This window comes from Buteo buteo, chromosome 10 (assembly GCF_964188355.1).
Source record: "Buteo buteo chromosome 10, bButBut1.hap1.1, whole genome shotgun sequence".
In the NCBI taxonomy this organism is placed as follows: Eukaryota; Metazoa; Chordata; class Aves; order Accipitriformes; family Accipitridae; genus Buteo; species Buteo buteo.
In genome coordinates, this window is record NC_134180.1 from 24,933,270 (window position 1) to 24,947,806 (window position 14,537).

At 41.9% G+C, this 14,537-nt stretch overlaps 1 protein-coding gene across 2 annotated transcripts in view; it reads right to left on the bottom strand.

Annotated features, from left to right (window-relative positions):
• The window catches only part of SLC44A3 (solute carrier family 44 member 3), a 41,452-nt gene extending 31,736 nt beyond the window's left edge, over window positions 1-9,716 (bottom strand). The window contains exons 1-8 of one of the 2 annotated variants that reach the window (XM_075038953.1): window positions 9,199-9,716; window positions 8,765-8,872; window positions 6,114-6,256; window positions 5,401-5,537; window positions 3,947-4,040; window positions 2,287-2,456; window positions 1,642-1,731; window positions 842-966 (exon numbers count right to left, since the gene is read on the bottom strand). In XM_075038953.1, the coding sequence (XP_074895054.1) occupies window positions 842-966; window positions 1,642-1,731; window positions 2,287-2,456; window positions 3,947-4,040; window positions 5,401-5,537; window positions 6,114-6,256; window positions 8,765-8,872; window positions 9,199-9,225 (894 nt within the window). In that variant the 5' untranslated portion in view covers window positions 9,226-9,716. The remainder of the gene's footprint in view (window positions 1-841; window positions 967-1,641; window positions 1,732-2,286; window positions 2,457-3,946; window positions 4,041-5,400; window positions 5,538-6,113; window positions 6,257-8,764; window positions 8,873-9,198) is intronic. The other variant, XM_075038952.1, reaches the window with a different exon arrangement.
• Window positions 9,717-14,537: the final 4,821 nt, after the last annotated feature.

A 14,537-nucleotide genomic window follows, 5' to 3' on the forward strand; every position in this document is an offset into this window, starting at 1 on the left:
AAAAGACAGTCACTTGTACTGGAACACACATGCATAGAAAGGGAACTTTTCTTACCCCGTCAGCATCAACAGAAGTAAAAAGGTCATAACTTACAGAGGACATGAAAAAAAATCTGATCTGTGACACATTTATATTTGTCACTGTAAACTGTCAGACTGTTTATATCTGGTGAACTCCAGCTCATGGATCCTACTCTGCTTTAAGAAAACAGAAGAACAATCATTTCGACAAATCTCTTATGAAGTACAAATTGTCCGTACACTCACATTGAGCAATGACTCCTTTAACATTGCAACAGCAGAGTGAAAAAAAATCACTTTAAAAGTTGCGAGCCACACTCAGATTTTCTGTTGGAAAACAAGGTCAGCAAGAGAAAAGCAGAATTTAACCCCACAACTTGAAGGCCTAGACACTGCTGCCTGTGCTTCACTACCCCTTTCACTGTCTAAAAGAACTTCCACCCCTTTCTTCTACTGGTAGGGTAGGCTGAATCCACAGATCTCATGTTCATATCAAGCCAGTGCCCCTCTGTTCACTTGACATGATTCTCCAGTTAGCTGATGCAGAGAAGAATGGGGATGGAATACAATTCTTGCATTTCTACACCACCAACACTAACACTGTTTGTACAGGTTGGAAGTGTGGCAGAGCCTTGTGCTGACAAACAAATTTCACAATGAAGATATAAAACTATTTAAACGAGTGTAAGCAGATCTTATAATTGATTCTCATTTGCAAATTCGAAAGGAACGAGGAATTACACTTACTGTGGCAGAACCACTGTAGTTCAAGTTTTCAAGTTACAGCCTCTGCCATTGCTTAGGGTAAAATGCTACTTACGGTAACTATTGTTGAGAAGATAGCATATCCAAGTAGAAACTTTACATTTTCCTTTTCTGTTTCCAGTTCAGTGCTGGGATCATTCCTGTAGTCATAATAGAGCCACCAGAGAACACCTGAGACAACTGAGCAAACAAGAGCAGCGTGAATGCGGGCCGTGCTCCCCAGGCTGCGGCACGCAGCCGTGGCAGGCTCCTGCCTGCCGGGCCTCCCTCCTGGATCTCCTGCCCTTCCGCCTAACCCCAGCTCAGCTCAGGAATACTGTCGCATAGCAGTGAGGCACAGTATCAGCGACCACAGAGAAAACTCCCATAATGGTCTGTTCGTCTGAGGTAAAACCGCAGCAGAACGTTTGGTTTTCTTGCAGTTATTCTAAAGCTCAGGCATGTAATCTCATTGAGGAGATACAAAGCTAACTTTCATGGAATGGCAAGCTTTAGCTGGACACATTCCTATAGTTCTCCCTTTCTAAAGCAGGCCATGTAAAACTTCACTGAACTGTCTTTGAAACAGTAGCATTTTCATAACTGCGTTCATCTGCCAAAAGAAATGCTGTTTCCAGGCATCTATAAAAAAAAATAAAAATCATCATCGTCCCAACGCTCAGCAGCTGGAACAGCACAGCCAGACCTTGGCACCAAAAGGCAAGCAGGGCTCCGCTTGGAAATGGCTGCGGTAAGCTTAAAGTTACTGAGGATGGCCACGGGGAAAAAGGATAGCTGTTTGTTCAGCTGCCTCTCCTTCAGTTCAGTGAGATGATCCATTTAACTAAGCATATGCTAAAAGGTAAATATACTTACATAACAACCCAAATACAACCAGTGCAATCAAAGTATGTACCAGAAGTGTCCGAATAAATCTGAAGGCTAAAACCAGTATAAAAGAGAAGGCTGAAAAATACACAAAGTAAGTTTATTATGACTGTTACAACCCATTTAACTTAACTCTTATTTACTTTGAATATAAATTCAAGGTTTATAAAGAATTTGGGCTTTTATTTTTAAACAGTGGTCTCAAAAGCAACAGCATTTAGTAAAGCTGGCAACCTTTTTAAAATTTAAAACACACAGTTACCTGTAACTTACTAATAATGAACTCGTAACTGAAATATTTCACCCTGGGAATTATTAGCTTTTGAATAATATTTTGTATAAAATTTAAGTTTAAATGTTCATGCTGATGCCATTATTTTTTTTCCCCATTAACGATATCTTAGAGTCCCCTGAAATGAGGTATATGATCATATCAAGGAACACAGAATCTGGTATTTCATAGAGCTGTATTAAATGCTTCCTTATAAAACACAATCACTCTTTCTTAAAAACAACTCTGCCCAGAAATATGAAAAAGATCACTTTTTAATTAAAAAGGTAAAGTTAATAGAAACATTTGAAACCTCACATTTTAATTGAATATCATTATTCACTTTTTATTTATAACCTTACCTAGTGCAAGGACACTCAGTCCTATCACAGCATCTCTTCCTGCCAATATTGCACTCAGAATTCGGTGAAAAACATCCATTTCATTAACCATACTTATTAAGACAGATGCATATTTGGAATAGCATTCAGGATTTTGTGGAACACATCGATTAAATAATGGAAAAGATTTACTGGAAGGTTAAAAACAAAGATGATAAAGAAATATTAATTACTGGACAGAGTTTCAGATCACAGAGATCCATTCCACCATTCTCTTTGAATCCCTCTGCAGTACCCTACCAGCATCCTCAACACAGTTTTGCAGCCACAGCCGGCCAATCTGATCTGTAGCATCCTCCCTTCCCCGGAGGAGACCTTGCACATGGAGTCTGACACAACAGGGCACTGGGCATGGGAGTGGTCTGTTACAAATGGTAGTTTTACGTTTCATCTGCAAAATAAAACTCCTAGCAGCATCGTGCCTGTATCGCTGTACCAGAACATCCATTCAAGATCAACCTGGGGGAAAAAAATGAACTACTATCTCAATCACCATCAGCATGTAGCTCCTATGCCCACTCTAGTCTGGCTTCACCTGTTTTGCTCCCATGTGTTTATGTAAAACCTAAACTCACATTAACATAGCTGTAAGCTATGTTGTTGTAGATAATTCCATACCACAAACACTTTGCACTGTTTTTATGCTATTCAAGCATTCTAAAAGCCACATCAAAACAATGTCTGTAAGGTACAATTAACACCACCAAATATTTACATACGAAATTATTTGGCACTCCCAGCCAAGCTTCTTGAATATATTTATTGTCCCACTTTGGCAATACTGTCAAAGACATATTCATACCTAAAAAGGAGAGGTTTGTTCACCAACAGTTAAAAACTTCCCTGACTAGCTTTGCTTCTGCTATGAAGTATTACTATGCAAGCTGAATAACTTTGCTGAGTTCCTTGCCAAACAGAAAAAAGCCTAAAAAGTCAAAGTAGTAAGTAAAACATGCCATATTTCTAAATCAATTTACGTGCCTGCCTTTGATCCACTGTATGTAGTCTTTTGATGTGTCTCCTGCTCTCTTCCATTTGCTTTTTTCCTCTATTTTCTCTTGTTCAGAGCAGATGACTTAGCTCTGTAAATATGGAGATTCCAATTCTTTGCTGTATTTTCATGACGCAGTGGAATTTAAAATCATGGGTTTAAGGATTTTGACTCACAAATGCCAAATGTTAAAGACAGTGCCACCCCCGGACCTGTGCTTCAAGCCAGCTGGCTATGAAACGATTCTGATGGAAATTTCTGGGTTCAGGATAATAAGCAAGGCCCAAGACCACACCTCCTCTTCCTTGGCATTGAGGGAGAGCGCAAAAGTCTGTGCAGGAGAGAAGTCACTCCTCTTATGGAGTGCTTTTCTCCTGATTTGGAGAGGAAAAATTGCTAAAGGGTAGAGGAATGGAGGGAATGCAGTCCTTGTTCTTCCTGTGGGACAGGACACTGGCATGTTCACAGGCACACACGAGAACTCATAAGGATACATGTACAAAAATAAACAAACAAAGCAAAACCATTCTGACTGTAAAGCATCAAGTCAAATACAAAATGTAAGGAAGTAACAATCCTTAAGAAGCTGTTTGGACTCAAGGGTGTTGTAAAGTACCCAGTAGTTCTTACCTTGGTGGAACTGGCAGCGTGGGACACAGCTCAACTGCCTTTGGATTTAGCGTGTAACTGGAAATGTTCAGGTTGTAAATGCAAAGACAAGAACCTAAGAAGAAAAAAAGAAAAAGGTAACTTGATATTAGTTAGTATCGGTTAAGTTTTGTTTGCACTTCTGCTTTGATCCCTTAGCAGGCCATATTCATCCCTGATCTTCCAGTGGGAATGTAAATAACAAATTAGTTAATTGGGTAAACCTAAAGCAACCTCTGTGGAATCTTCTTATCTTTTGCCTTCTACACTTAACTATAACTACCATTTACTGATCTTCCTGGAGGGCAGGCACATTATTTGTTCCACAGTGCAATACTTCAGCTCTAAACTTACTCATTAAGATAGCAGAAAAACCTGAAATGACAGAAGCTACAATAGAACTAGGCCCCTCATGATTTAGAACAGAATATATATCTATGCAGAAACTTAATATTTTCTGGGCTCTAGGCTAAATATTACCAGGTACTCTGCTAATAATACTCTGCTCCATTATATAATGCTTCTGGGAAAGAAAGGCTGGATACATTCAAGCCATTCGAAATGCAATACTGCCCTCTCCCTCGAGATAAACATGCAAGCAGTTTTAGCATGTAGATGGAATTTCATGCAATTATATTCAGTTACACTGAAAATACTTGTATAATATCACAGGTGTTTACAGCTTTCTGTACATACTAAATGATGGCAAACTACCCCAAAATGAAATTAAAACAAATGTTGTCAATTGAAATAGCAATTCTTGCCAAACAAAACAAAAAAGAATGGAAATCTGACCTCCAATAAAAACAGCCACTAGTATTCATATGGTCTGCAGTTTACACATACTCTGTGGAATGAGTGTTAGCCTACAGGTTATTTTATTTACATGTTGGACATGGATGAACTGGAGCTGCCTCTTTTGCACAATAGCTACTTCTGACATCACATTCATCTTCAACAGCAGAATAAATAAAAAATTTCTAGGTGGAATTGCAAACTTCGGGATCTGATATCTAAAGGGATAAAACCACTTGTGTGTCTCCAGGATTAATAATTCCACCATAGTTTTAATTAAATCTAAAAGAACCAATTGGACAAGTTTCTCAAATAGCATATGAGCTCTGCTCACCCACGGGCACCCCCACCAAACTATGCTAGTTCATTCGCAGCAGCCAGTTTTCTGCTGCATAATCTCAGCATTGTGCAGGAATTGATCAACAACTTTTGAATTGGCATAAGAGAGCTGTAACATTTCTAGAAACTATGGCTTTGAAATAAAGCAGAAACAAGACATTTTCTTTTCTGTTGCCACGGACTGCTCAGGAAATTAATGGTAAGAAATGACTCCCTAGCGTAGCAAACGTAAGAATAACAAAGTGAAAGCTGCTCAACTGTTCTACAGATACACTAAGATACTCATATTCCCTGTTGCACACCATTATTCCTTGCAAAACTCTGGAGGTCTTCCAAAGAGTTGAGTTGCTCTTGTGGACAACTAGACACGCACAAGGAAAGTGAACTGATTTTGAGGCTTTGCGTTTCCAGGCTGCATGAATTCAGAAGGAACACATACCTAGAAAGAAAAAAAGATCCTCTTTTCAAAAAACAAGCTTTCTGGTTTTTATCAGTTTAAATTCTGAGCCTTCTTTCCATCTTTTTTAAAGCGCTACAGAGCAAATGAAACTTTTGTCCACATATAATGGAAAAAAATGGAGTTTGAAGTCAGAACTTAAGAAGCAATTTGAGAATATGCTACATTTTTATGCTTCATTTTATGTTCTTAAATGGGATCAGAAACTGCCAAGGTGGGTGCCATTCTACAAGGACTAGTTCATGGGAGTCGACAGATTGACTGGGAACTTCAACATGCAACTTCCACAAGGACTTGCCAAATAGAATGACTACTGGCTTGGCTGAAGTCCTATTTCAGGTCCTGTTTAAGAAGAAGCCAGCATAAAGCATAACAACGTAGCACATTTTCAAATTCTATCTTAACTTTTTAGTTTCACGCACCATTCTCACACTTTTTTTTGCCTTTCACTACAAGCATGTGTGTATACACATACGTATATGATTGACAACTAGAAGATGTACACCTTATTAAGTTCTCAAACATTTGATTTATTTAGACATTATCTGATGTACTTACTTTTTATTAGTCATGTCCTGTCCAGAAAGGGGTGCCCCTTTTACAGGGGTGTTCTTCCTACCACATATGTTTCCAAAGCTGTCATATCCAAGCACAAGCCTTTCTGCGGCACCAGCCATCACAGCATAGCCAGTTATAAACATCTGTTAAAATATTTTTTAATGTGAAATCATGCTACAAGCGCTTTTCCTTCCCATTCAATAAATACTCCTTTTAACCCATGCATTTTTGTCTTGTGGATGCAAAGAGTTAAATCTAAAATTCACCCCTCTGCACAAGGCCGGAGCAAGTCATATGGACAAGTTCAGCACTATTGCCTCCTTAGAGCTTTACTTCATCTATTGTTGAAAGTATATAAACTAAGCAGAGTATCACAGGAGAAGAAAGATGGGGGTCCTGATTAAAATAATAGGAAAGCAGTAGTAAGGTGCTAAACACTGCCTCTACCAAAGTTCATGTGTGTCACTATGCAAGGTCATCCAAATGGCAATCTTTCACACATGCTCACTGCCACTCCTTTTTCCGGGTGCCCTTCAAAACACACCTGGGCAATATTATCTCCAGAAATGTTAAGCCCTTGCAGCTGCTCGTGAATTTAATCAGAGGTGTATTCTAAACACATAAAGTGTAATTAAAATGCAGGTTACCTGAAATTTCAGGAAGATGCAATCTTTAACACATGTGAAAAACCTGGGGAGCGCCACACTGTGGACTTAGGTGACACTGCCCGGATCTTTTAGGTGCTCTGCTGTTGGATCAAAGCCCTGGTAGATTGGCTCCCTGTAAACCCCAGGGGCAGCTGAGCACCTCCAACTAGCAGCAACCCTCAGTCAATGTAAGACACCTTGCCTAGGAATGCAGCTTAAATCCTGTTTATGTACCCCATGAGGGCCAAAATGCCCCTTGAAAAGAACCTTTCCAAGTGCTAAGAGCAGTAGTCTTTCTTACGGGAAGCTGGTGAAGTCCTAAGCACTACTTTACCCAAAGGTTTATTTACAGTACTCCAGTTACTGAAGAACTCAGCGATACAATCATCTTCTCGGTCCCATGGGGTGTAAACCGCATTTCACACACACCAAGGACAATAACACTAAGTTCCATGGCTACACGCCAACTGCTGGCAGCAGCAAGACTTCTCAGTCCCACGTTAACCACTACTACTTTGCATGGATATTGTTGAATATCAGCGATGCCAGAGACAGACTACATATATCAGATCCAGCACAACTGCTTGCTTTCTTAAGGTTTAGAGCCTTTGTTATTCTACTTTTAATACCTGTCATTAAAGATAGGACCTGGGTAAAAACTGAGCCTCATAAACAAACGTGTATGTGCTTCCTTAGTCCACAGTGTAGTCACATTTTTGCTTATATGTCTGCAGACTAACTAGTTAAATATCTTTTTTTTCAGTTATGACTGTGTGTTAATGCCACCTCAATATGGAGATTTTTGTAGAGACTCCACAATTAAAGCTGACATACTACTTGTGGAGGTGATATTTGTTACAATAACAAAATATTTTCAGATCCAGTTTATTTACATAGCAAGTATTTGTTAATAATTAAATTGTTCTCAGAAGAAAAAGGAGAAGTCAGCTGGCATTGTAATCTGAAACATGCTTTCAGAAAAATTTTGGCATTCCTTCCAAAGATGGACGTATGGCAAATACTGTGTACATGTGATTTTTTTTTTTTTTTTTTAAAGTGCAGAATGCTGAATACAAGCCATAACTATTGTTAAGTAATAGATGGCTGTATGACTGCTGGCAGGGTGTGTCTATACATGCCAGTGATATGCATTTCCACAGAATTATTAATGTGGTTTCAATTTTTTTCCACTATGTGAAAAAAAATCAGTGTCATCAAAAATTTTTTAATCTCTTAAGATCAAACAAAAGAAAACCAATACATATATGCAATAAGCTATTTCACAGAAACTGAGCAATAAAAACAATGGGAGAAAACAAACAAAAATCCTAAGTTCTCACCATTTGACAGGTTTAATTTTCAGCATTCCCTCCACTGATCAAAGCACTAGGCAGAAGGCAGCATGCAAAAAAACCTGTCCTGTTCACAAAGTTTGGCTTCCTCTTATGCAGTATTCAAAATGTGTAAGTATTCTTCTGCATTAGCTTTCATTAAAAGAGTTATTTGGAATTGAAAACTGATTAATGGTGTATTCACTAGAATCCTGAGTAGCCTCAGACATATATCATGAAAAAAACATTCATACTTAAGAAAGACAAAGACTGCTCCCAAAGTCTTGCATGCTGTTCTAAGCACAGGACAGATAGTGACTCAATATAACATCAGACAGACGTGTTGCAAGGTGACAAGACTACAGTGAATGAGGTAAGTAGAAATAAGAGCCCAGTCAGATCCTGGAGTAATTTACAAAAAAAGTGAACTCTAAATAATCCAGCCCTGTGTACACATGGCATCTAAAGCATATAGGCAGAGCTTAGAAGTCTGCATAACAGACACTGCAATAGAGCACTGTGCTGCCGCAAAGGTCAGTTCTGTCCCAGTGCAATCCTGGGACCCCAACACCTGTGCCCGTGGTAATTTCAGTTTAGATTTAGTATACCCCTGTGCAGAACCCCATTAACTCTAGATCTGATTTTTCTTCCAGAAAAAAAAAAGCATGCTTACCAAACCAGCCCAGAAAAGAAAGAAGAGGAGCAACCAGAGAGTGTCTGTGCACTTTCTGTAGATGACTGGTCTCCATTCCCTGAGTTCAGAAACACTATCTCCAGAATCCTAAAACAAAAACAAAGGCAGACAAGAAAAAAACCCAAACAAACCCAACCAAACAAAACCCACTCCCAAACTCCCCGAGAAATTAAACCAATCAAGTTTCAAACGGCTGAGAGTTCTGAAAGAGCACAACAACCTTGCGCTTAAAATGCCAGACCCTCGGTAGCTCCCTGCCCGCAACAGCTGCGCAGCTCGCCCGTAGCGAGGTGTGCTGCCAGCCCGCCCACAGCCCCGCACCGCGCGGGGCCGGCCTGGCCCCCGCCAACTTTCTCTCCGCGCTCCCCCCCCCCCCGCCGCTGCCCCGGGCACCGCTCCGGCCCGGCGCTCACCTGCTGCCGGCCCCCGCGCCGCTCCATGCTCCCGCCCGCCGGGCCGGGCCCGGCCTCGCCGCCGGGCTGCGGCGGGGGCGGCAGGCGGGCCTGGGGCGCAGCCGGCTCGGCGGCCCTGGCGGGGCGGCGCTCGCTAGGGCACGGCAGCGGCGCCCGCCGTGCGCGCCGCGGGGCCGGGGCCGGGCGGGGGCAGCGCGGCGGTCGGGCGGGCGGGGGCTGGCTCCTCCGGCCGCTGCGGCCGGGCACCGCCAGCCCCGTCCCGACGGCTCCTCCCGGAGCCGCGCGGCGGGCGGGCCGCGGTCCCGCCGGGCGACTGCCTTCGCGGGGGGAAGCGGCATTTCTCGGCCCGCAGCCGAAGCGCCGGCGGGCCGGGGGCCGGCAGGCGCTCCGCGGGGGCGCGGGCGGAGTTCGCCTGCCCTACGCTCGCACAATTGATCAGTCTCCCCGGAGGGCCGGGTGGGCTGCTTCGGCGGGGGCCGGCAGCGCTCGGGGACAGCTGTCTCCCGCAGTGCGGCGACGGGCCGGGCCCCCGGGCGGCTGGCGGCCCCCCCCCGCTCCCCGGGGACGGGGCACGGCGCGGGGCGGCGCCCGGGGAGGGGGCTGGGGGAAGCCTGCAGTTCGCTCTCAGCGCAAGCTGACAAACGGGCTCTGGCCGGCGGGTTGGGGGGGCACTTTTCACCCTTAATTGGCCGATTTACGGTAGGTTTGCGATCGCCAGTACAAAACGCGGGCCGTTTCCTCGGGTGAAGCCAGCTGATGCCGATACCCCTTTGGCTATTCTGGCTGCGTTATCAACATACAGCGGGTCACGGAGCCTTTTCAGCGTGTTGGTTGGTTTGATGTTTGTACACTTACATTACACTGCCGCGGGTTAAACCATAATTACCTCTCTTCGATGTCCATAGGAATTTTGCGTGAATCAGATCGGTGCTTGCAACTTGAATGACCAATGAATGCAGAAATTAGTAGCCACCTTTCATAACCTGTTTTCTCAGTGCTCTCCCTGTTGTCTCTTTATTTATATGTTCACTGAGTTCAGCTCGAAAATCTAGAGAAAGTTAATGTTACAAATTGAAAAGATACTAAAAGCACGGTTTAGTTCCCTTCCTGACAGTCAGTCTTTAGGAAGTAATACAACATCTGCAACTGCAATAAAATTGGGTTAAATTGAAGCTATTTTGGAAAGCAGTTTAAGAATTTGTCCATCTTGTACAGGAGACAGAGCATTAGGCTGGCTTTGCTTAGAAGAAAGAACTTATTCCAGTTCACAAGTGAAAATAAAGAATGAAACTTTGGTGACAAATTAGCATAGATGGAAGTAAATAGGTAATATTAGAAACTGGGATTGAAAAAAGAAGAATGAATCTCTGCCCCAGAGCATTTCAGAATCCTTCTAAGCTAACTGGAAATAAATATATTTTTCAAAAAAGTTAACATGCAATGTTTCTGAATTGACTTTTTAACTGATTTAACAGAGCTTGGTACAATTCTGATTTAAATTTACACCCACCTCCACACACATCCCACCACCCCCCGAGGTGGTTCTGAGAAAACTTCACAGGAAAGTTTTCTAAAAGCTCTCTATGTCTTATGAAGGATTTATTAACTCATTTATTTCCCAGCCAACTCACAGTTCTTGTCTTTATCAGCACTGTATCTTTTAATGCTCATTATTAATAAATTTGTAGAGAGTTTTCATAATTTGTGTGAAAATTAGAATAAAATTCTAAAATGTAATATATGTTGCCAAAGTAATTTTGTGCCTGTAGAACCTACATAGAGAAAATAACTTTTCCTTCACTTTGCACTATTGCACTTTAAAAATATGTGAAAAAAGTCATTTTCCCTTGAAATACAAATGTGAAATTTCATGTGAACCTTAATTTTTTTCCATAAGAGAAGTTTAGTATTTCAATTCTATCAAGAAAAATAACCAAAATTATTAATAAAACTTTTAACCTAGACACAAAGAGTAACCTCATTATCTGATTAAGAAAAATCATTCTAAAAGAACAATGCCAATGTTGAAGGCTGATATTAGAATTTGATGGCTTGCTGTCATCACATGCTAATATTAGCTTTCACTGTTGATCTGGCCCTTTTTGAATTATTCTCTTTAAGCTTTGTGTTATATTCTTATTGTGAATAAAGGAAAAGAGCAAGTGGAACAAATATTTTCAATAAAATCCAGATTCCAAGCAACTGAAGTTCATGGAAAATCACTGGAATCAGCAGTAAGGCCTGCTTTTACCAAGCAGTATCAATCATAATTCTTGTATTCCTTCAATTTGGCTAGGAAAAGTTATCTCATACTTGATAGCAAATAACCCAGGATTAGAATAGGATATTTTTTAATCGTAAATTAAGTATTTTAATTGTAGTAGTTCCTTCTCTGAATTTCAGACAAACACCATCAAATAAAACATTTATTCTATTTAGTAACGAATGAGTAATTTTATCGCATGTCACTAGGTGGTGCTCTGCTCCATCTTTAGAGTTACAACTGGGCATTTCGGATTGGTGAGACGAGGCTTGTGCCACGATTAGCCGCTATTCACAAATGAGAATTTTCATGTTACAGTTGAAGAGAACACCAGGAAGCAAGGCTCAGGTCGGATAAGGGATTTAAACAATCACATCCAAAAGGTAATTCCGAAAACTTTTGCTTTTTATTTGTCCAATCCTGCGAGTGCCCAAATTGCCAAGATTGGTTTTAAACTTTCTGTCCTGCCAGTTTCACAGGAAGGAGCTTGGTTCTGCAGCTGAGTAGTTGAAGCACTCAGTGGGGAGTAGGGAGTTTTAGAACTGACATTTTGTAGGGTTGATCCAGTTTAACCTGAAATAGAAATGAGATTTTTCGAGTTCTGCAAAAAGAGTATTGGATTACAGAATTGTTCCTTCTGTGAGAGCACTAATGACTTGACCAGAGAGGTGGACGCTGGCTTGTGCTTGCTCTCTCTGGCAAGAAGCCCAGGTTGGAGCCTTTGGTCTCAATCCCCTGGTCCACATGGACAAGATGCTGACTTCATAACATGCCTCATCTAGGTCTTGTATCCAACTGCAGCCACTTTCCTGGGAGATTAGTATGATGAGGGTCCACCTTCACTTATGAGTCTTTACTGCTCTCTCAAGTATGTAATGTTTCTTGTAAAGGCAAAAAAAAAAAAAAAAATTTAAAATCCTGGAGCACCCAGGAACTCAGAGTGATTTAATTGTGAATTAAGACAGTAACCATTCAACCTGCTTCGTGTGTTGTGGTGGAACATGATGGAGACATGATGGAACATGAACTTTTTCATTTTCAGGCCTACTTGTAGTTTTTAAGAGTTTTTTTACATTACCCACCTTCAGACATGTTTATCAGCATCAGCAACAGAAATACTGCAGCAGTAAAAAATCATGGGCATCTTCCGATTCTTTGTTTTTCACAAAGTCACCCAGAATAGAAAGGAGAAACCCAGACATAAACTCAAGCTTCCTGACTCCAAGCCTCTGCTTTAATCACAAGGTTCTTCTTATTTCTTATGAGTGTGGTGTTTATTCATGGAGAGTGAATCCTGGTGCTGCCTGCACTTAAGGCTTGACTTTCTTGCCAAGAAACTTACCCAGTTAAAACTGGGGCAGGAATGTGGGCTGGGAGAGGAAGGTCTTAAATGAAAGCATGACAACTCCTTGCTAGACTGGTTAAGTGAGATGACTACCCCTATCCATATCCCCTTCTGGGTCAGACATGGAACAGAGACCAATAACATTAATAGCAGGACACAGCACCTGAGAAAGTCAACCTAAAAGCAAACATTTTCTGCCTAATTAGAGAAGGTGTAGCTGAGCATTATTTCCATTACTCTCAAATGATCTTGCTTATGTACAGTAGCTTAGCAAGTGTGCACTATTCTCCATATGTAGCCACTTTACTTGGAATATCCTGAATTGAAACATCCAGAGACTGAACGTAATGCCACCTACTATGTTCAAGCTGCTAGTAAGGTTTTCTGACAATTTCCACTCTAAGACCTGGTGTTTATGACCTTGCCTCACTTGAACCATTCAGTCTAAAATTTCTTATGGCAGGTGCTGAAGATTTTTGGACAACTTCAGCACAAACTATTCAGTCATTTCTAAGAATGAAATTAAAGGAAACATTATGGTATCCCCTTTTTGGGTAGTAGTAAAGAAATTCTTATACACAATTTGGATCAGAGATTTTTAATGGACAAGGAGAAAGAAGTGCTGTCTGCTTTTTCTAATGTCTGAGAAACTTCCTCCACATTTGCCCAAAACACTTTGATAAATCACAGTGTACGGTCAGTCAGCTTGCTGACTTTCATAGCTAAGGAATCTGAAGACTGTGTCTGCATGGCGTACCTCTGAGCCTGCCTGAGACAGTTTGGACTACCCTGAAATGGGCTGCTGACCTCCACATGCTTTCACTGTTTTGCCTGTGCCGCAGTGATTGTCCTGATGGTGGCCAGGCACAATGGACAAAGAAGCATCCTGAGATGAATGTAAAGAAAAACAAAAGGAGAAATGGCTATTGCTGTTACACAGCTTCTTGGAGTTGATGATAAGGAATACCTTGGTTAATAAGGGAAGCAGGGCCTAGGAGCTCTCTGGGAAGGATTAGGGGATTCATAAACGTCGGTATCAGGAAGGATCATTAAAACATTTAACTTAATGCTGTACACAGTGGGCCATTATGCCTCTGTTGAGCCACAGTGATTGAGCCACAGGACTGGCTCAGCAAAGACACTAGAAACAGAAGTCTTAAAGGACAATGGAAGACTATGTATGACAGTAGGGGCATGGCAGTCGGAGGGAGGACTGGCTGGTGAGGGACAACATGCAGGATAGGAGGGAAGGGTAGGACTGGATGTGAGTGAGACTGAGAGCCAGGAGGAGATGGCTGGAAAAGGCAGGTGAAGACTGAACAAAAAAGGAACCTGGCAGCTAAGGGAGGTTAGGATTGGTGTAGGGAAGTGTACAACTGGCCAGGGAAGAAGAGGGTAGATCAGAGGAGCATGAAAGCTATGTGGGGATTAAACAAGGAACAGTGCAAGTCCTGAAGGTACATAAAAGATTAAGACTGTGGGGCATGAGCAAAGGAATCCAGGTCTGCTACCACTCCCTTTCACAGCTGAAGTATCACCTCTCCTCTGCTGTCAGCAAACATCCACAGTGCTGACTTGAAAGTGCCCTGTCACACTCTGGCCTGACTAACAACTCAAATCACCCTACCAGGTTTCTGATCAACCTGCTAGTATTGTCAGTTACTCCACTGGATCAGCTGGCAGGGGTCTGTCCTATGTATCTAGGGAATCCAATCCTTTTGATGACTTGAG